The following is a 23,927-nucleotide window of genomic DNA, read 5'->3' on the forward strand; positions in this document are numbered from 1 at the left end:
CTCTAGGCAATGGTCCGGGAGGGGATACAGCTTGTCCATTGCTCTGCCCACCCGTAAGCCGGATTCTGGAGCTTCCCATTCCCGGAGAAGTAACTGCATTAGCATAGGATGAAAAGGGAAGGTACGTGGAGGGGCTCTCAGTCCTGCCAGGACAGGGTCCACGTTACTGCAAACCGGGATACTAGCAGCTTCTGCCGGAGGGGCATCTATGCCCAACTCAGCTAGAACAAAAAGGGATTAGCAGGTCCAGCTCCTCCCATTGGAAAAAGCGTAAGACCCGCAGGTCGTCCCCTTCGACCGGTGGAATCTGAGTTAAAGGATCTGCATCCAGATTAGGCTCCAGGAGCTGAGGAGGTGGGGTAGGAAGATCCAGCAGGTTTTGCGCCACTAGTATGGTCTGAACGCAATTAGTCCCCTGGGAATCTGGTAGATTGGGTCCCTGGTCTGTAGATACCCTAGGCACCTTTGCAGGTGGAGGGCCTATAGGAACCTTCACAGGTGGGGGGGGTCTTTGGGGGGATTCTCCTGCTGCAGCAAGCTAGCAACATAAGCTCTGTGTAATAAAAGTACAAAATCAGTAGTAAAATGAGAAGGGGCTTTCCCTGGAATTGGAGGATGATCAAATCCAGAGTGTCCACGGGGCTTAAATCCGGAGGGGATTGATGAACTACAGAATCCGTTCCCCCGACCGGCAAAGAAACAGGCTCGATATGTGCAGCAGGCTGGCTCTCCACATGTCGATACAAAATGGCGATCGAGGCATCGGGAGGGGGGGGGGGGGGTGAGGAGTTGCCGTGGGAACGGCAAAGTCCTTCTGTGCCTGGCTGCTGTGAGCGGGAGAGAGAGAAAACTGCTCTCCGCTCCTTCCCCTATAAGCTGCCGCTCCTTGTCCAGGGTACTGATTAATAAAAAGTAAAAACCTTTCCTCTTTTTTTTTTTTTAAACAGCTTAAAGTGAGAGGAATTTTACTTCTCTGACAACAAGAGACCCGAGGCATGAAACTTCTCAGGGGTCTCAATGGAGGAGGGACTGGATCACCAGTATCACCCCAGAGCCAGGCAAGAAGCCACAGGGAAAAGGGTCCTAGGCTGAATAAAACAAGGTGACAGGAACCCCCCTAGGCCCAAGCAAGAGCGAGGAGTCAGAACAAAACTAAATTAAAAAATTTTTTTTTTTTTTACTTTTTAAACACTGGGAATTAAACCAATACTTGCTTGATCCTTTATAACTAGAGAAGGAGGAAGAAGAACCTCCGCAAACCAAAAACTACTACAAAGAAAGGGAACCACAGGAAAATTGGTTACCTGCTAATTTTTGTTCCTGTAGTACCACGGATCAGTCCAGACAGTGGGTTGAGCCTCCTGTCCAGCAGACTGAGACAGAGAAAAACTAAAAGGGTATCCTATATCAGGACAGTGCTCACCCTGTGCCCCTCAGTATAAATGTTATCAAAGCAGAGAAACAGAATCGAAAATGAATCCGAATAAGATCAAGCAAGTAACCAAGCAAACATGAATATAATGAAAAACCTGAAAACAGTCAAGAACAGCTTTATATATATATATCTCCATTTAGTAAGTACATCCAGTGCCTCAAAGTACTGCCATATCATAGTTCTGCAATGAAGAAGACATTTCCCATGTATCTGTGAAGAGAAAGCATGGGGCACATTTAAAACTAATCGGAGAAAGTTCTTTTTTACTCAACTCTGGAATTTGTTGCCAGAGAATGTGGTTCGTGCAGTTAGTATAGCTGTGTTTAAAAAAGGATTGGATAAGTTCTTGGAGGAGAAATCCATTACCTGCTATTAAGTTCACTTAGAGAATAGCCACTGCCATTAGCAATGGTTACATGGAATAGACTTAGTTTTTGGGTACTTGCCAGGTTCTTGTGGCCTGGATTGGCCACTGTTGGAGACAGGATGCTGGGCTTGATGGACCCTTGGTCTGACCCAGTATGGCATTTTCTTATGTTCTTATGAGCGAGCTGAAAAGTAAATTTAGACAGGGCGGGAGCCTGGACTGATCTGTAGTACTACAGGAACGAAAATTAGCAGGTAAAAACCAAATTTTCCTTTTCCTGTACATACCTAGATCAGTCCAGACAATGGGATGTACCAAAGCTTCCCTAACTAGGGTGGGACCGAGCCAGCCCCGCTTGAAGCACCTGCCTGCCGAAGGAACCAAAGACTGGTGCCAGTACGTCAAGATGATAATGCCGAGCAAAAGTATACAGAGATTTCCAAGTAGCTGCTCTGCAAATTTCCTCTGGAGAGACCAGCTGGCTCTCCGCCCACGAGGTAGCCTGCGAACGCAAAGAATGGGCTTTAAAACCCTCTGGAACCAGCCGGCCCCGACAAAGATATGCGGACGCAATCGCCTCCTTTAGCCAGCGAGCAATGTTAACTTTAGAGGCCTTGCTTGGCCCGCTCCATAAAACAAAGATGATCAGAGACACGGAACTCATTTGTAAACTGTAAGTATTGCAGCAGAGCTCTTTTAACATCCAAGCCTGCAGGTCACCGCCGGATGTGTTCGCAACATCGTTCGGAGAAAAAGCAGGAATCTCCACTGACTGATTTACGTGAAAGGAGGACACTACCTTTGGCAAGAAGGAAGGAACAGTCTTTAGGGAAACCACTGAATCAGAAAAACGGAGAAAGGGCTCCCTACAAGATAAAGCCTGCAGCTCGGAAACCCTCCTGGCCGAGCAAATAGAGACTAGAAAGACTGTTTTGAGAGTCAGGTCCTTGAGTGTGGCCCACCGAAGGGGTTCGAAAGGTGCCTCGCAAAGAACGCGAAGTACCAGGTTGAGACTCCAGGACGGACAAGTAGCCCGAACAGGCAGATTCAAGTGTTTAGCCCCCTTAAGGAAATGGATGACATCCGGATGGGCCGCCACCATATACCCATGTACTCGCAAGGAATTGAAAGACAAACCCTTAGTGAGGCCATTCTGAAGAAGGGAGAGCACCAGGGACACAGAGGCCTTGTGCTCCGAAACACCGGACTCGGCACACATATTGTCGAACACTCTCCAAACCCGAATGTAAGCCAGAGAAGTATTTTTATTTATTTATTTTTAATTTTTATATACCGGAATTCCTGTATACAATACAAATCAGTCCGGTTTACATGAAACGAAAAGATTGCCCTGGTCTGGGAGGTCAGACCGGGGTTTTTTTACAAAGATGTTTTATGGGCTCGCAACAGCGTGGATATCACTTCCTTCTTATAACCCTTCTTTCTCAGTCACCGCCACTCAAAAGCCAGGCTGCTAGACAAAAGCGATCCGCCTGATCGTAAAATACGGGACCTTGTCACAGTAGGTTTGGGAGGTGACCGAGACGAAGAGGGCCATCCGACATGAGGTTCACCAAGTCCGCGAACCACTGTCTCCAAGGCCACTCTGGCGCCACAAGAATGACCGGACCCTTATGGAGTTCTATCCTTCTGAGTACCTTTCCCACCGGAGGCCATTGTGGGAACACGTAATGCAGGACGTTGCTGGGCCAGGGCAGGACTAGGGCATCCACGCCTTCCGAGCAGTGCTGACCTTCTGCAACTGAAGAATCTGGGAGCCTTCGAATTCTTCAAGATGGCCATCAGGTCCAAGTGGGGAGCTCCCCATTTTTGCACAACTAGAGCCATCGCCTCCTTCCCCGTGATGTGGGAGGCCATCAGTCGTTCCAAATGTTGCTCCGCCCAGGAGAGCAGTTTGCTGGCTTCCAGGGCTACCAGACGACTCCTGGTGCCCCCTGGCAGTTGATGTAAGCTACCGTGGTGGCATTGTCCGAGAGAACCCTTACCGCCTTGTGACGGACCAAGGTTAAGAAAGCCTTGAGTGCCAGCCAGACCGATTGGGCCTCCAGCCGATTGATGTGCCACTTGGACTAAATTGAGGTCCATTGGCCCTGGGTCGACTGATTCTGACACACCGCTCCCCAGCCTAAGAGGCTGGTGTCTGTCATTACAATAATCCACTAGGGAGTCTCCAGAGGCATGCCCTTCAACAGGTGAGCGAGCGAGAACCACCACTGCATGCTGACTATGGTAGAATCAGAGAGCGGTAGAGGCGTCCGAAACTCCTCCGAGACTGGTTTCCACCGAGACCGGTTTCCACCGAGACAGCAAAGCTTTCTGTAAGGGACGCATATGTGCAAACGCCCATGAAACTAAATCTATAGTTGAAGCCATGGAGCCCAGAACTTGGAGGTAGTCCTAGGCCGTGGGCACAGAGAGAGATAAGAGATGTGGTACCTGATTCATCAGCTTGAGCACTCGGGCCTCAGGCAGCAAAACCTTGGTCACTCGGGTGTCGAAGCGTGCTCCTAGGAATTCCAGGACCTGTGATGGTTCGAGGTTGCTCTTGGAGAAACTGACTATCCACCCGAGGGAAGCGAGTACCGACAGGACTCTATTGATGGCTGTCACACAGAGCTTCTCCGACTTCGCCCAGATGAGCCAGTCGTCCAGATAGGGGTGGACTAGGACTCCCTCTCATCGGAGAAAAGCCACCACCACCACCATTACTTTGGTGAACGTGCAAGGAATGGTGGCGAGCCCGAATGGGAGTGCCTGAAACTGATAGTGCTAGCCCAGGATGTTGAAGCAAAGATACTTCTGGTGTTCCTTGCGGATCTGGATGCGAAGGTAGGCCTCTGGGAGGTCTAGGGAGGCAAGGAATTCGCCTGTGCAAACCGCTGCTATGACCGCCCGCAGGGTCTTCATCTGAAAATGGAGCACCTTGAGTGCCCTGTTGACTCTCTTGAGATCCAGGATTGGTCGAAAGGAGCCGTCCTTCTGGGAACGACGAAGTAGATGGAATACTGGCCGGATCCCTGTTCCTCCGGCGGAACCTGGACTATGGCCCCGAGCTCTAGAAGCCAGAGGAGAGTCTGGCACACCGATGGAAGCTTCCGACTTCCACAGGGAGAGATCAAGTAGCAGTCCGGGAGATCCTGAGCAAATTCTAACGCGTAACCTCCTTCAATCACATCGAGGACCCACCGATCTGTACTATTTTTGACCCATTCCTCGAGAAAGAGGGACAGATGTCCACCTAATACGGGAACGAAGGAATGGGCCGGCTGCATTTCATTGTGAGGACTTCATGGTGGATCCTTGAGAGTTACGATCTCGGAAAGGTCGCCTTCCTCAAAAGGAATGAGACCATGCTTGCGATATAGAGGAGGTAGCCTGTTGGCTTGTTGTACCTGTGCTGCCCCCTGAAGCGAGAGCACGAAGGAAAAAATGGTCTGGATGGTCCTCAGGCAGCTTATGAATCTTGTTGTCGCCTAAGGATTTCATAAGCTATTCCAGGTCCTCGCCAAAAAGCAACTTGCTCTTGAAGGGGAGAGTTCCCAACTGTGATTAAGGAGGAGGAGTCTGCCGCCCAATTCCACAGCCAGAGGCGGCGTCTGGCTGACACCGCTGAGCCCATGGCTCTGGCCTGCACCCGGAGGAGATCGTAGAGGGCATCAGCCCCATTCGCAATAGCGCCTTCCAGCCGCTCTGCCTGTTCCACCTCTGCAGCCGGAAGATCCTGGGTGCTGAGTAATTGTTGTACCCACCTGAGGCTTGCCCGCTGCATGAGACTGCTACAGACTGTTGCCTGGACACCTAGAGCCAGTACTTCAAAGATGCCCTTGAGATGCAGCTCCAACTTACGATCTTGAAGATCTTTTAACACCGTGGATCCCACCACCGGGATGGTGGTGCATTTAGTAACTGTGGACACCGAAGCATCTACTTTGGGGACCTTAAGCATCTTGAGAGATTGTTTGGGCAGGGGATAAAGCTTATCCATTGCTCTACCCACTCGGAGTCCAGATTTGGGGGATTCCCATTCCCGAAGCAGGAGCTGCATGAGCATGGGATGGAATGGGAAAGTACGAGGTGGAGCCTTAAGTCCCACTAGGACCGGGTCCACGGAGCGTGAAGTGGAGGCACTGGTGGGATCCTCCAGAGGCACCTCTATCCCCAGCTCCTCCAGGACGAAAGGAATCAGCGGGTCAAGCTCCTCCTGTTTAAACAATCTCAGAACCCGTGGGTCATCACCCTCGACGGGCGGATTGAAGAGCGACAAATCAGGATCCTGGTCTGGCAGCGGGGAGGAATGAGGAGGGTCAGGCGGGTCCGGCATGGTCCTGACCCTAGTGGTGCCCTGAGAATCTGGGAACCCAGGGCTCTGACTGATGGCTATCCAAGGGATCTTGGCTGGAGGGGGGACCCGGGGAAAGATCCCCCTGCTCCTCTAAGCTTGCCAAATAGGACCTATGAAGCAAGAGCACAAACTCAGTGGAGAAATGGTGTTGTGCTTTCCCGGGCATCGGGGGAGGAGGAACCCCATGGGATAATTTGGGGGCTGCCCCCAAAGAGCCCACGGGGCTTAAATCAGGCGGTGGATGATTCAAATCTGGCTCTCTTCCCCCCTGAGGCTCCGAACCAGCAGCGAGCACTCAAAATGTCCGCCGTTCCCACGGATTTTTCTGAGGGAATTGGCCTGGCCCCATGTTTGATGGCCTGACCTTGGGCTGTAGATTTTCCCACCGCCGCAGAGGGTCCCTCCCCTCCGGGTAAGAAAACAGAGCATAGCCTGTCGCGGGAGAACCGCAAAGCAGGATCCCCAAAGGCTATGCAGAAAACTTAGTGTGGCATCAGCAGCAGCGAAAATTGCCGCGGAGGGCGAGAAATCAGCTGTGCCTGCTTGAAAAACACTCGGGAGCTGGCGAAAACAGCCCTGTTCCGTTCCTTCCCCTGCCTGCAGGACATAACAATCGCGGTAATTGCCTGCTGTCGGTCAGTAAAGAATTTTCTTTCTTTTTTAATTTTTTACTTTACCAGAGCAGAGGGAACCCAAGGCATTGCCATCTCTGGGTCAGCTAGTCACGGCAAGGGGGAGTGACTGAACCATCAGTATCACCCCTAGGCAGGGAGAGGGGGTCACCGGGAAGGTCCTAGGCTGAATATTCAAGGGGAAAAATTCCCCCTAGGACTGATAAGAGCTAGGAGACAGAGCTATCTCCAAAGGAGTTAAAACATTGTTTTCCAAAAAGTTCGTTTTTTTTTTTTTTAAAACGGATAATAGTTGCTTGATCCTGGGAGAATAGAGGCAAGAAAAGAAAAACCTCAGAGCTAGAGAAAACAAGCCAAAACAGCTAAGAGAGGGGAGCCGCAGGTTCAACTCTCTGCATCTGCTGGAGACAGAGAAATACAGAGGGGCACAGATGAGCTCTGTCCTGATATAGGACACCCTTTCAGTTTTTCTCAGTCTCCATCTGCTGGAAAGGAGGCTCAACCCACTGTCTGGACTGATCCGGGTACATACAGGGAATGCAATAATGTTCATAGTTTGACATTTTCAAAACCATGCACATAGTTTTAAAGGGAAAAAGGATCCATAGAAAAAGCAGTTGTAAAACTCTGTGGCTACTTTTCCTTATGCAATTAAAGGAAAAATGTGTGTGTACTTACCTGTAGGGCATACACCTCACCCTATGTTCTTGCACTCAATTCCAGTCTAGGTCTCAACCCAGGGTCTCTGCACCTTGTTCGAAGTTCCCACCTCACCCTGGTGTTTTGCATCCCAGTCTAGCATTATCCTATGTCTCTCTGCAGCCTGTTCTGGCTCTAAGATTTACTTCATATATCCCTGTCTCGGCCTTTTCCAGCACTACACCTTCCCATTTCTGCCCACACTATTTCTCTGTGCCCCTCTTCCTACCTTATTGTTCCTTCCATATCTTTGCTCACCACTTGTACACACAGGTCAATATCCAAAAGATATAGGCACCTAACTCATGGAGTTATGCACCTAGATCTGCGTAAATGAAAATGTTCCACTGCTAGGCACCTAAATTTCAGAGACTTTTATACTAGGTCCCTAAATGTAGGAGCTTAAAAAGTAGGCGGGGAAAAAAGTTAGGGGCTCAGTGTTAGAAGCTTAACTTAAGCACCTATACTTAGGGAAGTGAATAGCAAGCCTAAAATTAGAAGTCCGTAATGGAAGTGCTTAAGTTACACTAATTTTCAGCCCAAAACTTGGGAGCCTAATTCTGGCTGAATATGCACTAAACTTTAGGTACCTAACATGGAGATGCCCAGGTCAGGTGTTCAGCATCCTTTCAATATTGGACTCCAAGCTCTCTGCTAGCCCCATATCCACATGTACCTTTACTTCCAGGATCCTCCTCCTTTATGTGTGTGTACACCAAGTTACCTGCCGAGAACACTAGGTTCTGCTCCCTCTAATTGTTGCATATATTCTGTTCTCATCCCAAGTGCACAATTGCCCCAGTGATCCCCCTCCTGTCTACGTGGATATGTGATGTTCCTTCGTCCAAGATACAAGTTCTGCTTTCCCACATACATTGTTCTTGCATATGTATCATTCTCAACCCATGTCCATTCTACATGTACACTTAGCCTCCTGTGTGCATGTACTGTGCCCCCACTCAAAACACAAGATTTGTTCCCCCTTCTGCAGGCACACATACCCCATTCTCGCCTCCAATAAGGTGGGTCTCATCCACAATGAAGAGATTGACATTCTGGACGTTTTTTCGTTGCTTCCAGCGTCGGGACAGGATGTCCCACTTCTCGGGTGTGCTTATGATGATATTCCCCTTCCCCAGCAGTTTCAGGTCTGTGCTGGTTTCTCCTGTCAGTAGCACCACCTTCTTATACAGCCGGCCCTGGAACTTCTCAAACCAGTTTGCATACACCTGCCATAAAGAATCCAGGAGCAGTCATAAATGCCAGGATTACTCCTGAAGTAAGCGAGAGTGGCATTTCATTTGTGGGGGGAGGAAGAATTGGATCTGGTCATGGATAGGGAAGGATGAAGCTGGAATGGCTCCCTAGAGGGGAGCTATGATGAGATCTGGGGTTGAAAGGAGGCAGAATGAAGTTATGATGGGACACAGGAGCAATGGAAATGAGATGAGATTCAGTGGTATGTGATTAGGCTGTGTGGGTGAGGAATGAAGGGGCTGTGTGAAGGGACCCCAGTGAGAAAGGAGAATGGAGGTGAAATGGTTCTCCAGAGGGAAGGAGGATGAAGATTTATTTATTTATTAAATTTCTATACCGATATTAGTGGGGACATCATATCTGTTTACATCAAATAGAAAACATATAGAATGGAAAGTACATAAAACAGGGAGGTGGGGAGAGAGAGATAGAACTATGAGAACGTAGATTGAAATACATAGGAATCAGGCTACTCTGAAACATGAGATAGCCAAAAGAACTATGTACAAGGGTTTAGGGTGGGTTTGCATGGAGAGTTCAGGTGTGTTAGCATGGTTCGAGGGTTTAGGGTGGGTTTGCATGGAGGGTTCGGGTGTGTTTGCATCATTCAGGTGTATGCATGGAGGAGAGTAGGGTATTATTGATGATAGGCTTGAAGAGCCAGGTTTTTAAGTTGGCTCTGAATTTAGCGGTACAAGTCTCAAGCCTGAGATAGGGGGGTAAGTAATTCCAGAGCGTGGGTCCGGCAATAGAAAGGGCTCGTTCCCTTGTGGAAGAAAGGTGTGCTTTTTTTTTTTTTTTTTTTTTTAGAGAGGGAACGTGGAGGGTTCCATTATTGGAGGCTCTGGTGGATTTGTTAGATCGTACGGGACAGAATGGCTCAACGAGCCAGTTTGAATTGTGTGTGTGTATAGCTTTGTGGGTCAGTGTTAGGGTTTTGTATACGATGCGAGAGGGGATTGGAAGCCAGTGCAAATTCTTGAGGAGGGGTGTAATATGGTCATATTTACGGGCGTTAGAGATGGTTCTTGCTACTGCATTCTGCAGCATTTGGAGCGGTTTTATTGTAGAGTAGGGGAGGCCTAGGAAGAGGGAATTGCAGTAGTCCATTTTTGTTGAGAGTGGCTTGAATGACGGTGCAAAAATCACTGGCATGAAGTAAGGGTTTCAGTTTCTTTATGACATTAAGTTTGAAAAAACCTTCCTTGAGGATCAGATTGATATGTTTTTTTAGGTTCAGTTGTTGGTCTATCTGAACCCCAAGATTTCGTGCATCGGGCTGCCTAATGAAGGTATCATAGGTGGGATAATTTGCAATGGCTGGTTTGGGGGGGTGAATGTTGAGAGATGAGGAGCAGTTCGGTTTTTGATGCATTTAGGGCAAGGTGAAGGTCAGAGAGCAGAGCATTGATGGAAGCAAGACAGTTTCTCCAATGGTCCAGTGCGTTTGTAAGGGTATCCTGAATGGGTATGATGATTTGCACATCATCAGTGTATAAGAAGAATTTGAGGCTGAGGTTGGATAGGTGTTGGCAGAGGGGGGTAAGTAAATGTTAAAGAGGGTGGAGGAGAGGGAGGAGCCCTGGGGGACTCCCTGGGAGAGCACGTGGTGGGTGGATTCTGCGTTGCCTATTTTAACTGAGAATTTTCTATTGGTGAGATATGATGTGAACCAGTGAAATGCTGTGCCTTTGAGGCCAATATGGGCTAGACGGGTGAGGAGATGTGATGGAACCCAGAAGTTGGGAGGAGGATACATCCTGGGGTGAGGTGGAAGAAAGGAAGAATGGAGAAACAGTGAAAGTCCCTTTACCTGTTCTGCAAGAGCCTCCATAGGAGTAATATACACACAGCGTCCTTCAGAGTTTTGCAAAAGCATTCTCAGGATGGCAAACTCTGCACAGATTGTTTTTCCACTACCCGTGGGGGCACCAACAAACACATTGTCATCGCTGTTATACACAGTGTTAAACACTAAAAGCAAAGAGAAAGACACATGAGAACATGAGAGAAGACAAGTTATCACTTTTATATATCAAAGCAAATATTCAAAGAGATGATTGCCTAAATGTAGGCACCCAACTTAGATGTCTTTTTCAATCAAGATTAGGAGCCTAAATGTTCAGCTGAAACCAACTAAATTTAGAACCCTAAATTTATCCCTGTAGGTTATTTGCGTTAAATTAGTTAAGTAAGGAAAAGCTGGCGTTACAAATCAGCACTAAACAACTAGTTACACTTGCCACTGGCAACTATTTTTAAACTCTCACTGATAAAAGTAGATTTAACCTGAAAGTACAAGAACGAATTACATGTAAGCTAACTACGAGACATGTATTCAATGGACATTATATGACATGATTCAAATAGATATTGTATGAAATTATATGTTACCGGTTATCTATTGACACCTCTGTTAAAGTACTAACATTTGTTTTGCCGATTTGTGCCATCCTGTAAACAGTTATGATGGTAAATTACTTAATGACGGTATAGAAAAGATCTTAAATAAATAAAAGTTAAGTACCTAGTGTTGAACTTTACTTCCCACCCTAACTTCATTTCCATAGCCATCCATTTTTTAGCCTCCTACATTTAGGAGCCTACTGAAACTAGAAGGCTAAATTTAGAAATTCAGCCAAAATAAATTTTCAAAATGACCAATTTAGAAGCCTTACTTCCAAAATTAGGCACCTAAACCTTTTGAAAATTTACCTCACTGTGCTTAAGAGAGTGTTAAACACGAAACAGTCTATATTGAGTAAGCCAGGGAATGAGAAAGTTATTTGGGTAAGTTTACCCAGATACTCAGTGTAAAAATCCAGTAGAGATGCACGCAGACAATTTTTTTAGTTTTGGTTCATTCATTCATTTTGTATGCCCCCAAGATTTGTTTTGTTTGTTTCAAATGAAAAATAATGTTCATTTGTTTTCCATTAAAGCCAATTGGGGAAACAATGAATACTATTCTGGGCTCCAAAATAGGAAGATTGGTTCTTACCTGCTAAATTTTGTTCCTGTAGTACCACAGATCAGTCCAGACTCCTGTGTTTATGCATCCCTGCCAGCAGATGGAGAAAGTTTCACTGACACTGCTTGATAAACCTTAGTGCTACCTGTATTGATCTGTACCCAAGCAATAAAAAACAGTTACAAAATCAAACTAATGAAAACCTTCTTAAACTGTATGAAACTTCCTAAGCTATACCAACAAAATGGCCTTCCATAATAAAAAGAACAGCTGAGCGGGTGACTCTCCACCTCCTTAAATCAGGCGGGTTCTGGAATGATCTGTGGTATTATAGGAACGAAAATTAGCAGGTAAGAACCAATTTCTCTTTCCCTGTATGTACCCGGATCAGTCCAGACTCCTGGGATGTACCAAAGCCCCCTACTTAGGGTGGGACTTGGAGAGTCCTGCTCTCAGAACTCTCTTGCCAAAGGAAGGAAAACCTGTGTCTCCCACATCCAAATGATAGTGTCATGCAAAGGTATGTAGCGATTTCCAAGTCGTTGCCCTGCAAATCTCCTTAGGAGACACCAGCTTCACTTCTGCCCAGGCGGCCACCTGCGAATGCGTAGAATGAGCCGTAAGCCCTCTGGAATTTTACGACCTCCTATAATGTAAGTGGACCCAATCGCCTCTTTCAACCAAAGCGCAATAGTAGCCTTAGAAGCTTTGAAATCTCGCTTCGCGCCGTTCCACAAAACAAAAAGGTGGTCAGACCTCCTGAAATTATTTGTCACCTCGCGAGTGCAATAGAACTCGCGAAACATATAACCGCTTAAGCTCCTTCGCACGTGGAGCGGATGCATCTACCGATGGAAAGGCTGGAAGCTCACTGTCTGGTTGTTCCACTGTTTGGTTCACATGAAATGTGGAAAGTACTTTCGGCAAAAAAGAAGGCACTGTCCTCAATGAAACCCCTGACCTCAAAATTTGAAAGAAGGGGTCTCGACAGGACAAAGCTTGCAACTCCGAAATTCTTCTAGCCGAGCATATAGCAACAAGAAACCCCACTTTGAAAGTCAAGTCCTTCAGTGATGCTCTCCACAAGGGCTCAAAAGGCACTGCACATAAACCTCATAGGACCAGATTAAGGTTACAGGATGGACAAACTCTTCTAACTGGAGGCCGCAAATTCTTTGCTCCTCTCAGGAACTTAACAACATCCAGATGAGCGGAAATAGCGGAACTCTCCATCTTACCATGAAGGCAGCCCAAGGCCACCACCTGCACTCTAAGAGAGCTAGGAGACAAGCCTATAGCGAAACTATCTTGAAGAAAGATAAAATGTCCAGGTCAGAGGATTTGAGAAGTCGTACTCAATGAGCAATGCACCAGGAATCAAACACCTTCCTTACTCTAACATAAGCCATATTCGTAGACTTTCTTCTGGCTTGCAATAAGGTGGTTATGACAGTTTCGGGATAACCTCTACTCCTTAACCTTCACCTCTCAAAAGCCATGCTGCTAGACAAAAGTGAGCAGCATGGTCAGAAAATATGGAGCCCTGACGAAGGAGACCCTCCAGATGCCCAAATTGAATCGGTCCATCCACTGCCATGTTGATCAGATCCACAAACGACAGATACCGCAGCCACTCAGGAGCAACCAATACCCCCTCTCCGTGACGCAACACCTTGCCCAATGACGGCCGGGGGGGGGGGGGGGGGGGGGGGGGGGAAGACATAGAGAAGGACCCCTTGCGGCCAAGGCAGAACTAGCACGTCGACTCCTTCGGCCCCCGTACTGACATCTCCAACTGAAGAAACGAAATGCTTTGGCATTTTGACAAGTCACCATGAGAACCACATGAGGAGATCCCCCCCACTGATCTCGAATGAGTCGCATCACGGAATCAGATAATTCCTACTCTGTTCACAACCTGTTCACAAGCTATGGAACCGTACTACTCCTCGATTTACTTCATATTTTAGTACCTTCGCTAATAATCTAACCTGCCCTAGCCCGGTTTCCATTATGACTTCTTGTGTTTAAGTTATTGCCCTACTCGGGCCTTTATTTTTCAGCTGTAAAGCTTCCAAGTTTATAGTCCTTGTTTTATGTAACTTTGTTCTCCTTCTGATTATAAATTGCTGTTCCGTTTGTTACAGTTCTCTATCCCCGTTCGATGTAAACCGATCTGATATGGTATTTAACCATGAAGGTCGGTATAGAAAAATGCTAAATAAATAAATAAAATAAAATACTCGCCCTGGTCTGTGTGAGACTCAGGAAGTCCGCCTGAACGTTTTCGACCCAGCTATGTGGGACGCAGCTATGCATTCCAGGTGCCTTTCCACCCAAAGAATCAACTGCTGTGCCTCATGAGTTACTGCTTGGCTCTTAGTTCTGCCCTGCCAATTGATATGTCACTGTGGTCGCATTGTCTGAAAGAATCCTGACTGACTTGACCTTGGTCTAATGGCAGAAATTCCCACAAAGCTAAACAGACCTCCCTGGTCTCTAACCGGTTGATAGACCAAGCAGATTCTCTCACAGACCAAGTACCCTTGTCAGAGTGCTGCTGACAAACTGCTCCCCATCCACAAAGACTGGCATCAGTAGTAGCTATCACCCAATCCGGAACCTCGAAGTCCACCCTCGAAGTGGAAGTCTGAAGCCACTAGGAAAGGCTCTCTCTCACTTCATTCTTGAGGGGCAATGGTATTTGAAATTCCTCGGATATCGGCTGCCAACAAGCCAAAAGCACCTTCTGCAAGGGTCTCAGATGGGAAAAACGCCCACGGCACCAACTCCAGGGTGGAAGTCATTGAGCCCAGGACTTCCAAATAATCCCAGACCTTGGGAACACGTAACTGCAACAACCGGCAAACCTGACACTGCAGTTTCAATACTCTCTCCTCCAAAAGAATCACTTTGTCGACCAAGGTGTCAAACTGAACACCCAGATACTCCAAAGATTATGTCGGGATCAAACAACTCTTTGCTATGTTCACTACCCAACCGAGGGCCTGGAGAAGATCGAGAACCTTGTGAACTGATTGGTGACAAAGAACCTCCGACTTCGCTCTAATTTGCCAGTCGTCCAGATATGGGTACACCAGAACACCTTCCCGCCACAGCGCCGCTGCTACCGCCGCTATCACCGTGGTGAAAGTGCACGGGGCCATGTCCAAATCGAAAGGAAGGGCCTGAAACCGAAAATGCTGTCCCACAATCATGAAGCGGAGAAAATGCTGTAAGTCTGGATGGATGGGAATGTAGAGACAGGCCTCGGTGAGATCCAGTGAAGCCAGAAACTCTCCCTTGTGAACCGCCGCTATCACTGATTGCAAGGTCTCCATCCGGAAACGCAGCACCTTGAGCACTGCATTTACCTTTTTTCAAATTGAGAATCTGGCAAAACATGCCCTCCTTCTTCGGGACCACAAAACAGATGGAATATCTTTCCTTGCGAAGTTCCACCAAGGGAACTGGAATTACCATCCCCAGGCATTGTAGATGATCTAGGGTCTCCCGTACCGCTGACTGCTTGCTCATGGGACCGCAAGGAGAAATTAGAAAAGTTTGTGAATGGGCTGAGCAAATTCTAAAGCATAGGCGTCTCTGACCACACTGAGAACTCACTGGTCCTGTGTAACTCTGGTCCACTCGTCGTAGAACTGAGTCAGGCGAACTCCAATAGGAACGACTGAGTGGACCAGCCTCGCCTCACTGCAAGGACTTACCTCTGGCCGTAGACCCTCCAGCAGCTCCTCGGAATGGCCTCCGGGCACCTCAAAAGTACTGCCCCCAGGACAGAACTGCCTCTGAGAACTGGGCGTGGCCCTCAAGGGTCTATATTGCCTATGGGAGTGAAACAGAGACTGCACCTGAAAAAACCTTTTGGCTTTAGGCTTATCCTCGGGTAACCAGAGGCCCTTATTCTCTCCAAGAGACTGCATTAACTACTCAAGATCCTCCTCAAATAAGAGGTGACCTTTGAAGGGAAGTGATCCACATGTGCTTTGGAGGAGACATCCGAGGCCCAGTTACACAACCAAAGTAATCTTCTGGCCACCACAGCCAAAGCCATTACCCTAGAGGTGCACCAAATCATAAATCGCATCCGCCCCATAAGCCACAGCTGCCTCAATCCGTTCAGCTTTGTCTGCGTCCTCCCCTGACTTGGGCAGGCTTTCAAGCAACTGTTGCACACAGCGGAGGTACGCACGCTGCAAAAAACTATAAACCAATAGCAGCTCTCAAGCCCAAGGCCGAGACCTCAAAAATCTACTTGAGAGGGATCTCCAATTTGCGATCCTCAATATCTTTCAAAGCCGTGGAACCTATCACCGGGACAGTCGTTCGCTTGGTGACCGCGAAAACTGCAGCGTCCACCTTAGGGAAAGCAAAAAATTCCAATGCCTGCTTTGGCACCGGATAAATCATTGACATGGCTCTCTCCACCTTGAGACCAGAATCAGGAAAACTCCATTCTGCCTCCACCAACTTCTTCACTGATATATGTGCTATGGAAAAGCTGTAGGAGGGCTGCGTATACCATCCAAAATGGGGTAATCCCCCTCCAAATCGGACTCCTGCTGAGGGATTTTAACCCCCAGGACCTGGTAGGCCAAAGGCAATAAAGCCTCAAATTTGTCCTTACGAAAAAGATGAACCACCTTTGGGTCATCCCCCTCAGGGACTGAGGCAAGCAAATTGTCCCCATGGGACTGGCCCTCCAGTCCTTGGATCCACCGGGATATCCTGATCAGGGTTTCCCCAGGGTTCCCAGGAACCTCAAGCGTAATGTCTGACTCCTCCAGACTGGTACCCAAAGGAGGAGGAGGACCGAGCAGCCACTGGACCTGGGAGGTTCGACTGAGCCTGAAGCCATGCTGCCTGGGAATCCCCGAAGGGGTTTTGGAAAACTGAGCCCTGTATTCTGCTTGCTGCCTTGCCAAATAGGCATCAAGCAGCAGCAGGACAAAATCCAGAGAAAAAGGCCTCAGTAGGTCTTCCCCCCGCTGCAGAGGGCTGGGAACCAGCAACCTATGGCTTACTTCCTCCTCTCCATCCTCTGATCGAAGCTGGAGTCAGAACAGACCAGGGACAGGGCGTGGGGAAGTGTCCCCCTCCCCCCCCCCATGACGTGGAAAACTGCTGATGAAGAAAACAAAATGGCTGCGAAAAGCCCTGTCCGCTGGAGCACCCTGCACGAAGGCCCTGCCAATTGAGCCGCGCAAAAGTAGAGCCACAGGCCCTGCATGCCGACCCACAGGTCATCGCCAAAGAAGAGGGGGACTGCCTTGCCAGAAATAGAAGAAGAAGGAATAGCCTAGTGGTTAGAGCAGTGGGCTATGAACCAGGATACCAGGGTTCGAGTCCTGCTGTCACTCCTTGTGACTTGGGCAAGTCATTTTACCCTCCATTGCCTCAGATACAAAAACTTAGATTTTAGCTCTTTGGGGATAGGGAAAATACCTACAGTACCTGAATGTAAACCGATGTGATATCTCAGATTGAATGTCGGTACATAAAACAAATAAATAAATAGACCTACCTTGCTCCCAAGATCAGACCCCCCCCTCCCCAATACCGAAGCCTGAAAGGAAGATGAAGCTACTCGCACAGCAAGCCTTGCTGTGCTCAAAACTTCTGCTTCTGGCATTTTTTTTTAAAACAAGAACTTTATGGAGGCACCATAAAGTTAAAAGAATAGAGTGCCTCTTCTAGAGAAAGAAAAGGGGTATCAGAGCCTGCAGCCGCTAGAGTGGCTTCATGAAGGGGAGGGATCTGGACCACCCAATTTACACCCCATGGGTGCACAGGTCAAGCACACAAAGAGGTCCCCAACCCCTGGCTCGCCTGGTCAGGGTAGAATCCCTTAGGATTCCAAAAAGCAAAAAAGACCCCCGGGAAGAAGGCTCAGAAACAAAAACTGCCCAAACCACAGAACAGCAGGTTTAGCACCATCTACCATCTGCTGGAGGCAGAGAAATACTGAGGAACTGCAGGTGGCACTAGGGTTTATCAAGCAGTGTCAGTGAAACTTTCTCAGTCTCCATATGCTGGCAGGGATGCATAAACCCAGAAGTCTGGACTGATCCAGGTATGTATAGGAATGGGGTTTTCTAATGAATTCCAATGAAACTTGCAGGCAGACATTATCAGAGGGGAGAAGAGCACTCCAAGACACTAAGACTGTGACAAAATGGCAGCAACGCATTATGACAGGGCAAAGCAGCCCAGAGGCGGTCATACCCCAAGGTACCATAAAAGGAGCAAAAACAGGAGCAAGATTGGCAAGAATATTCCAAGACTCCAAAAAGAGGGGTAAAGAGCACAAAAAACAGTGGAATGAAGACCCCAGTGCATTGTAAGAGCTGCAAAGTAGCATAAAGAGTGGCATAAACAGCCCAAGTCATCTTAAGAGGAAAAATGAAATATCAAAAGTGGCATGAAAAACCCCAAAGCACCAAAGGGTCAAAGCAGCACAGTGACAAAAAGACCCCATAACCCCAGGAGAATCGCATCACCCACAGTAGCAAGTGCATCCCAAGGCTCCAAATGAGGGGGTAAAGGGCACAAATAAGTGTTATGAAGATCTCAAGGCACCTACAGAGGCACAAAGGGCACGGTCAATAGTGGCATGTGTACCACAAGGTACCTATAGAACAAAGGCACAGACAGTAGTGGCATGAAAACCAAAGGCACCTAAAGAGCAATAGAATCACCAGCAACAGTGGCATGAACATTCTGAGGCTCAGAGTGTAGGTTATGGGAAACAGCAGAATGGCATCAAAATTCCTAAGAGGAAGAGCGTGGATCATGACAAACAGCAGAATGGCATCAAAATTCCCAAAGCGTAGAGTGCAGAATATGGCAAATGGGTGTTCTCTTTTCACATGATGCAGCTTGCACTGTTTATAAGATACCCCAATCCTTTTTCTCTACTGATCCACTAACAGTAAGTTCACTCTATAAAGCGCAGAATCTTTCTTCGCTCTAATTGTGCCCCCACATCTTGGATTTATTACAGGACTCCCTCTCTGCAGGCTTGTATGTTGTTGCTGGGGCTGAGGGCAGATCAAGAAGCAAAAGGCCAGGGGCATCACTCAAGCCCTCCACTAACCCCTCTTTCTGGGGGGGTGCTCTTTACCACATCGTATTGCTTTCTGCATCTCTCAATGGAAGACAGCATGCTAGTAACTAGAATCCCCAACTTCTCAACAATTACTAGCTGTTTTTTCACCTCTGATTCTGAGAAGCCCTGAAGATTCCTCTGAATGAGTACTTTATTGCAGGACCTGCTGCTGATACTACTTAGGAACTGCCATGGAGGAGAGTGCTGTGCTGCTTTTGGCTGCTCACTCTTGGTACTTGCCTTACCCTAGCTCCTCCACTGTCAATACCAATGCCACCCTCCACTGACTATGCCTTTTGCTGTCGCTGCACCTTAGGAAAGCAGGGTTGCTTAACTGTAACAGGTGCTTACCTGTAACAGGTGTCCACCTGGACAAAATGGTCAGACAGATGATGAAATGCTAAGAGAAATCAGGGAAGCAAACCAATTTGGCAGTGCAATAATAATGGGAGATTTCAATTACCCCAATATTGACGGGGTAAATGTAACATCAGGACTTGCTAGAGACAAAGTTCCTGGATGTAATAAATGATTGCTTCATGGAGCAATTGGTTCAGGAACCAACAAGAGAGGGAGCTATTTTAGATTTAATTCTTAGTGGAACACAAGATTTGGTGAGAGACGTAACGATGGTGGGGCCACTTGGCAACAGTGGTTGCCAAGTGGCCCCACCACATGATCAAATTTAAACTAATAACTGGAAGGGGGACAAAAAGTAAATCTGCAGCTCTAACACTAAATTTTCAAAAGGGAAACTTTGATAAAATGAGGAAAATAGTTAGAAAAAACTGAAAGGTGCAGCTGCAAAGGTTAAAAGTGTTCAACAGGCTTGGACATTGTTTAAAAGTACAATCCTAGAGGCGCAGTCTATATGTATTCCGCGCATTAAGAAAGGTGGAAAGAAAGCAAAACGATTACCATCATGGTTAAAAGGTGAGGTGAAAGAGGCTATTTTAGCCAAAAAAAACATCCTTCAAAAATTGGAAGAAGGATCCATCTGAAGAAAATAGGATAAAACATAAGCATTGTCAAGTTAAGTGTAAAACATTGATAAGACAGGCGAAGAGAGAATTTGAAATTAAGTTGGCCATAGAGGCAAAAACTCATAATAAAAACTTTAAAAAATATATTCAAAGCAAGAAACCTGTGAGGGAGTCGGTTGGACCATTAGATGACAGAGGGGTTAAAGGGGCTCTTAGGGAAGATAAGGCCATTGCAGAAAGACTAAATGAATTCTTTGCCTCCGTGTTTTACTAATGAGGATGTTAGGGAGATATCAGTTCCGGAGATCGTTTTCAGGGGTGATGAGCTAGACGAATTGAACGAAATCACTGTGAACCTGGAAGATGTAAGTAGGCCAGATTGACAAACTAAAGAGTAGCAAATCACCTGGACCAGATGGTATGCATCCTAGGGTTCTGAAGGAACTCAAAAAATGAAATTTCTGATCTATTAGTTAAAATTTGTAACCTATCATTAAAATCATCCATTGTACCTGAAGACTGGAGGGTGGCCAATGTAACCCCAATATTTAAAAAAGGCTCCAGGGGCGATCCGGGTAACTATAGACCAGTGAGCCTGACTTCGGTGCCAGGAAAAATAGTAGAAACTATTCTCAAGATCAAAATCGTAGAGCATATAGAAAGACATGATTTAATGGGATACAGTCAACATGGATTTACCCAAGGAAAGTCTTGCCTAACAAATCTGCTTCATTTTTTTTGAAGGGGTTAATAAACATGTGGATAAAGGTGAACCGGTGGATGTAGTGTATTTGGATTTTCAGAAGGTGTTTGACAAAGTCCCTCATGAGAGGCTTCTACGAAAACTAAAAAGTCATGGGATAGAAGGTGATGTCCTTTCGTGGATTACAAACTGGTTAAAAGACAGGAAACAGAGAGTAGGATTAAATGTTCAATTTTCTCAGTGGAAAAGGGTAAATAGTGGAGTGCCTCAGGGATCTGTACTTGGACCGGTGCTTTTTTCAATACATATATATATATATATATATAAAAATGATCTGGAAAGGAATAAGACGAGTGAAGTTATCAAATTTGCGGATGATACAAAATTATTCAGAGTAGTTAAATCACAAGCAGACTGTGATACATTACAGGAGGACCTTGCAAGACTGGAAGACTGGGCATCCAAATGGCAGATGAAATTTAATGTGGACAAGTGCAAGGTGTTGCATATAGGGAAAAATAACCCTTGCTGTAGTTACACGATGTTAGGTTCCATATTAGGAGCTACCACCCAGGAAAAGGATCTAGGCATCATAGTGGATAATACTTTAAAATCATCGGCTCAGTGTGCTGCAGCAGTCAAAAAAGCAAATAGAATGTTAGGAATTATTAGGAAGGGAATGGTGAATAAAACGGAAAATGTCATAATGCCTCTGTATCGCTCCATGGTGAGACCGCACTTTGAATACTGTGTACAATTCTGGTTGCCACATCTCAAAAAAAGATATAGTTGCGATGGAGAAGTTACAGAGAAGGGCAACCAAAATGATAAAGGGGGTGGAACAGCTCCCCTATGAGGAAAGGCTGAAGAGGTTAGGGCTGTTCAGCTTGGAGAAGAGGCGGCTGAGGGGGGATATGATAGCAGTCTTTAAGATCATGGGAGGTCTTGAACTAGTAGATGTGACTCTGTTATTTACAGTTTCAAATAATAGAAGGACTGGGGGCATTCCATGAAGTTAGCAAGTAGCACATTTAAGACTAATCGTAGAAAATTCTTTTTCAATCAACGCACAATAAAGCTCTGGAATTTGTTGCCAGAGGATGTGGTTAGTGCAGTTAGTGTAGCTGGGTTCAAAAAAGGTTTGGATAAGTTCTTGGAGGAGAAATCCATTAATGGCTATTAATCAATTTTACTTAGGGAATAGCCACTGCTATTAATTGCATCAGTAGCATGGGATCTTCTTAGTGTTTGGGTAATTGCCAGGTTCTTGTGGCCTGGTTTTGGCCTCTGTTGGAAACAGGATGCTGGGCTTGATGGACCCTTGGTCTGACCCAGCATGGCAATTTCTTATGTTCTTATGTTCTCTCATAGGACAGCAGGATGTTAGTCCTCACATAGAGGTGACAGCATCAGGATGGAGCCCTCATGGAACACTTTTGTCAAAGTTTCTAGAACTTTGACTTGGCACACTGAGCATGCCCAGCATGCCATCAACCCTGCATCCAGTAGAGGTCCCCCCTTCAGTCTCGTTTATATTAAAAGTACGAGCGAAAAATAAAATAAAGCGAAAGCGACCCCAACTCCGCGAGGTGGCGGGCGGGTTTCGTGTGGACTAACATTCTGCTGTCCTGTGAGAACACCTGTTTACAGGTAAGCAACTTTGCTTTCTCACAGGACAAGCAGGATGGTAGTCCTCACATATGGGTGAATAGCGAGCTGAGGATGCCTGAGTAAATGTACCAAAAGCACCCAAAGACGTGCAACAGGCACAACAACAGGGGTGGGTTTGGTTAGGCGGGCATCCTGAAATTCAAATGGGCTGCTGGAAGGAAGTTGGGTTATTAAACCGAGAACAGATTGCGTAGAACAGACTAGCCAAAAATGCAATCTTGCTTGCCAACCTTGTCAGGAAATAATGAGCTGCAAAGGTATGGAGAGAACTCCACATAGCAGCTCTGCAGATGTCAGTAAGAGGCACTGAACAGAGGTGTGCTACTGATGTTGCCATGGCCCTTATAGAGTGTGCTTTCACGCGTTCCTGCAGTGGAAGGCCTGCTTGCTGGTAGCAGAAGGAAATACAGTCCGCTAGCCAGAAGGATAAGGTCTGTTTGCCCACCGGAACCCCCAGTTTAGTTTTATGGAAGGAGACAAACAGCTGGGTGGACATCCTATGGGCTGCAGTGTGCTCCAAATAAAATGCTAGGGCACGTTTGCAGTCCAAGGAATGCAGCGCTCTCTCACCTGGATGTGAGTGGGGTTTTGAAAAGAAAGTAGGTAGTATAATGGATTGATTCAAGAGAAATTCAGATACTACCTTCGGTAAAATTTTAGGATGAGTGTGAATTTAGGATGAGTGTAAAATTTTAGGATGAGTGTGAATTTTAGGATGAGGTGGGTATGCCACTAGTGCCTGTAGCTCACTAACTCTGCGAGCTGACGTTAAAGATAGGAGAAAAAGCATTTTCCAAGTGAAATAACGCAGCTCGCAGGAGTGTAGAGGCTCAAACAGAGATTTCATGAGCCTTGCTAAGACTACATTGAGGTCCCAGGCAGGGGATGTAGTAAGCCCCTTATGAAGCACGCTACTAACCCTGTGACCACGAAAGGGCGAAAGCTTCCCTTGGTGGTATCCCGTGACTGCGATGTAGCGAGCAAATTTTTCACTTTGCAGTTGTGAATGGACGCAAAGAGATCTATGTGCGCATAGCCCCACTGCTGGAAGATATAGGAAAATTAGTTTCTTACCTGATAATTTTCATTTCTGTAGTACCTAGGATCAGTCCAGACTACTGGGTTATGCCTCCCCTCCAGCAGATGGAGTCAGAGAAAAGCTGAAAAGCACCCCTTAGATATACCGGAGTGCCACCTGCGATCCCTCAGTATAAGAATATCAAAGCAGAATGAAATATATGTCTCTCACTCATGCTGAACAGCAACCCCCCCCCCCCCTTTTTTTTTTTTTTTGAACCACCAATGACTAGACTAAATAGTACAGTGCACTGAAAATACAATAATCTAACTTCCTGAGAACAGATAACGTCACATAACTTGTGAGCTTGACCATACTCTGCAGCATCAGGAACTGGAAAGAAACAAAGGAACAGAAAGAATACGAGCGGACTCTCCCATAATAAAAAGACTTGGGCGGGCGTCTGGACTGATCCTAGGTACTACAGGAACGAAAATGATCAGGTAAGAAACTAATTTTCCTTTCCCTGTATGTACCAGGATCAGTCCAGACTGCTGGGATGTACCCGAGCTGCCTTAAATGGGGTGGGACCCGGAGAGTCCCGCTCGAAGCACACTGCTGCCAAAGGAATCCGCCGGATCCCTGACATCCAACCGATAATGTCTAGCAAACGAGTGCAATGACTTCCAAGTAGCCGCCCTG

The 23,927-nt window shown here is 46.8% G+C and overlaps 1 protein-coding gene across 1 annotated transcript in view; it reads right to left on the reverse strand.

Annotated features, from left to right (window-relative positions):
- Positions 1 to 23,927, reverse strand: part of SNRNP200 (small nuclear ribonucleoprotein U5 subunit 200) — a 915,618-nt gene that overhangs the window by 308,370 nt on the left and 583,321 nt on the right. The window contains exons 30-31 of the mRNA XM_029604465.1: positions 10,567 to 10,727; positions 8,498 to 8,725 (exon numbers count right to left, since the gene is read on the reverse strand). Of these exons, the coding sequence (XP_029460325.1) occupies positions 8,498 to 8,725; positions 10,567 to 10,727 (389 nt within the window). The remainder of the gene's footprint in view (positions 1 to 8,497; positions 8,726 to 10,566; positions 10,728 to 23,927) is intronic.

The sequence above is a fragment of the Rhinatrema bivittatum genome, chromosome 5 (assembly GCF_901001135.1).
Source record: "Rhinatrema bivittatum chromosome 5, aRhiBiv1.1, whole genome shotgun sequence".
Classification (NCBI taxonomy): Eukaryota; Metazoa; Chordata; class Amphibia; order Gymnophiona; family Rhinatrematidae; genus Rhinatrema; species Rhinatrema bivittatum.